This window comes from Magnolia sinica, chromosome 3, assembly GCF_029962835.1.
Source record: "Magnolia sinica isolate HGM2019 chromosome 3, MsV1, whole genome shotgun sequence".
Lineage (NCBI taxonomy): Eukaryota > Viridiplantae > Streptophyta > Magnoliopsida > Magnoliales > Magnoliaceae > Magnolia > Magnolia sinica.
Window position 1 is genome coordinate 1,873,369 of NC_080575.1, and position 3,803 is coordinate 1,877,171.

The 3,803-nt window shown below is 45.1% G+C and overlaps 1 protein-coding gene across 1 annotated transcript; it reads left to right on the plus strand.

Moving 5' to 3' along the window:
* Positions 1–572: 572 nt before the first annotated feature.
* LOC131239244 (pentatricopeptide repeat-containing protein DOT4, chloroplastic-like) lies at positions 573–3,541 on the plus strand. Its single transcript, XM_058236850.1, has one exon. The coding sequence runs from the start codon at positions 930–932 to the stop codon at positions 2,937–2,939; it is 2,010 nt and encodes a 669-aa protein (XP_058092833.1). The 5' UTR covers positions 573–929; the 3' UTR covers positions 2,940–3,541.
* The last annotated feature ends 262 nt before the right edge of the window (positions 3,542–3,803 follow it).

Here is a 3,803-nt window from a genome sequence, read left to right on the forward strand (position 1 = left end):
AAAATAGTAAGTGTCGTATTTGGCATCACCAAACCGTTCTCCTAATTATTCTAAGCTCTTTTCACGTTGGGCGCAACTCCTAAAGCCTGACGGATGAAGAGTTATAATCAAACTAAAACTTACTATTTATAGTAAAAACAAAATAAAAATAGAGAAATGATTGTCGATACAGAGATTTTTTGCAATTCCGGGCTGCGTAACCCTGCATAGCAGGGTTGATTGGCTAAAGTAGCTCGTTCTACCCCAAAATCATATATTTTATGTTAGATAACTCATTTCGGATTGCGAGATATGCCCGATCTAAGGTTCGACGGTCCAGATCACTTCTGTCGTCGACTGGGCCTTTTCTGATCCATCTTGGCCATGAAACTGTCCGTGACCAGCTCTACGTCAAAGGTCAACTGCAACCCTAGATGTTAATGTTTTTCAATTATGTGGAGTTTGTATGCATGAGCCATCCAAACAAGAATCCACTACATAAACGGCTTGGATCACTCAACTGTGGGACCCACTTGCACCAACTGAAAATCCTAGCCCACTGTAGGAAATGTTATATCCGTATCTTATCCATGAACCGGGAGTCCTCGCGCGAGATTCACGGTTTTAGTAGCATCACACGTGGACAAGTGGGACTTTGGTGCGAGATCAGTGCCATTCGTCAGGAGAGGCCCACCGGGAAAATGCCCGGGCCAAAACTCGGACGAGTCCACTCATCAGGTGGTCCAGATGTGTAGGCCGAACCGTTGGGCCTGTGTAGCGGTTGGTTCGACTTGCTGAACGGCTGCGATCTATCAAAAGGGTGCCGTGAAGGACGCCTCACTATCACCAGAGGGCACGTGCACGTCACGTGATCTAGATATTCTGTTGCAGCCTCCTCCAACCCCCTAACTGCTTCGTTTTCAACGACCTGAAAACGAGAGAGAGCTTCAATGGCAGCCTCTCCAGCAATCCAAATCCGATGCTTCTTCCCACCCAAAAACCCAAACTCCAAAACCCATGAAAACCCACACCACAACCATGTTAAATCCGAAACATCCCTTCCAAGTACGCAGATATCACTGAATTCCATACAATCCCATCGTGCCCACAAACTGTTCGACGAAATTCCTCAGAAAGACACCTTCGCTTGGAACTCCCTCATCCGCTACCATCTCACGCATGATGGGTCTTCTCATGTTATCTTCATTTATCAACAAATGCTACTCCGTGGGGCCCGTCCCGACAAATACACGCTCCCGCACGTTTTAACTGCGTCCAGACTCTCGGGCAGCCTTTTCCATGGTAAGCAGATTCATGCTCATGCGTTGAAGCTTGGGTTTGGCTCTGACGAGTATGTAGTCACCGCATTGATGACAATGTATGGGCAATTCGATGGCGTTGAAGCTGCGCATCGGGTGTTTGATAAAACGTCTAAGAGAAACTCGGTTTCGTGGACGTTGCTTGCTGGGCTGTATGGGGCAGAAGATCGGCATGATTTGGCTGTAGATGTGTTTAAGCAGATGGTTAGCTCAGGCATTGAGGTCGATTCTGTCTCATTGGTTACTGCAATTGGAGCCTGTGGGCACTTAAAATCACTCCATGAAGGAAGAAAAATTCACAAAATTGCGAGGAACTGCGGATTAGAATCTGATGTTCTGGTGGGGAATGCACTCTTGAAAATGTATTTCGACTGCAGCAGCATTGAAGATGCTCGGGCTGTTTTTGATCGGATGCCTGCAAAAGATACCATCTCTTGGACGGCGGTCATCAGCAAGTACGTGCAAAATGGGAGCTTCAATGAGGGTCTGAAACTGTTTCGTGCAATGCATTTGGAAGGGACAAGGCCTGATTCATTTTCAGTTTCTAGCGTTCTCCCTGCTTGCGCGAGAGTATCCGCTCATAAGCATGGAAAAGAAATTCATGGGCATGTAATTAGAAATGCGATGGATTTGAACCTAGCTGTCCAAAATGCATTGATGGACATGTACGTGAAATCTGGATGCGTGCTGTCGGCTTCTAAGATATTTGCAACAATGGCAGAGAAAGACACTGTTTCATGGACTGTGATGATATTGGGTCATAGCTTGCATGGGCAAGGAGAGGTTGGAGTTGAACTGTTCCGTGAAATGGAGAAGGAACCAGGAATACATGCTGATCAGACAGCTTACGTCACAGTCCTCCATGCGTGCAATACTGCACGCATGGTTGAGGCAGGAAGGTTTTACTTCAATTACATCAAGGCGCCCAAGGTCGAGCACTGTGCATTGATGGTCAGCCTTCTATCTCGTACTGGACATTTCAATGAAGCAAGGGCCTTCATTGAGGAGCGCCGAATCGAGCGGCACCCGGAGGTGCACAAAGTGCTGCTTGACGGGTGCAGGATCCATCAGAATTTGAAGATGGGCAAGCAAGTCATTGAGCAGCTTATTGAGTTGGAACCTCTGAATGCTGAGAACTATATCATGCTGTCGAACGTACATGCTGCGAGCACGAAATGGGATGCAGTCGACCGATTGAAACAGATGGTTATAGATATGGGTCTGATGCCGAAAAGAGCCTATAGCTGGACCGAGGTCCGAAACAAGGTCCATGTGTTTAGTGTAGGGGAAGTTTCTCATCCAAGATCTCAGAGGATATATTGGGAATTAGAGGGCTTGATGAAGAGGATGAAAGAAGAAGAGGGTTTCGTGCCTGCGACTGATTTTGCCCTACATGATGTAGATGAAGAGAGGGAGTGCATTCCATGTGGGCACAGTGAAATGCTGGCCATTGCTTTTGGTCTGATCAGCACACAAACAGGATCAACCATTCGTATCACCAAGAACCTCCGTGTGTGCCGCAATTGCCACACTTCCGTGAAAATCATTTCTAAGATGGTTGGAAGGGAGATCGTTTTGAAGGATCCCAACCGTTTTCACCATTTCAAAGATGGGCTTTGTTCATGTGGAGACTTTTGGTGATTTTGGGTGGTAGTATATCATACATAAAATTCAGAAATTCAGAAAATTCAGCTCGGATGCCACAGACGGTTCACAGGATTCTGGACTGCACAAAAGCAAGTCGAGTCCCCAAAAATAATTTTGGATGGGGGCTTTCATTTTGGATTTGATTAGTTGTTGTAGATGATTGTGATAGAAGACCCACCTAAATAAATCAGTCATCACAACCTTTCGTCTTTGATTCTGACTATGAGGGAGGAACCGACGTAATGGTGAAATTGTGAATTGATGCTCAAATGAAAGTATCTCACCTTCATATGCATGGAACAATCAGAACTCAAAAGACAACAGTGGAAATCCTATGAAACAAGCAAACAGAGCGGCAAAGGCAGCATGTGGAAGAAATAGCAGGAAGAACTGAAAAGGAGATTTTTCTTCTTGTTATTCAAATGCATTATTTCCCACCAATAATGGCGCTTTTTCTTTTTTCTTTTTTTGAAAGAGAAGAAAATAAGTGATGCATATGGATCATGATCCCTTGTTACCTGTAAGTATTTTTCTCACTCTAGATCATTTTCTAATACACCTTTGAAGAGCCTCGGAAATGAGGATATGGTTGTTGATGGAGTGGATGCCTGATCAAGATTTCTGTAGCAGACCTCAATTAGTTGAGATCAGGCTTAAATGATGATTCTTCGAAGAGCTTCGGAAATGTCGGCACCGCAAATAATGAGTTTCTTTAAGACTGGAATCCTCTACCACACTCATTTTACGTGCTGCGTAAAATGCTCCGATCTCTAGGGCCTACCATATTGTATATGTAAGATTCACTCCATCCATCAAGTCTTAGCTTACTATCTTGTATACGTAAGGCCCCCGAATGGC

Excerpts from the sequence above, each read along its gene's own strand:
- LOC131239244 (XM_058236850.1), top strand. The coding sequence starts at position 930 with ATGGCAGCCTCTCCAGCAATCCAAATCCGATGCTTCTTCCCACCCAAA.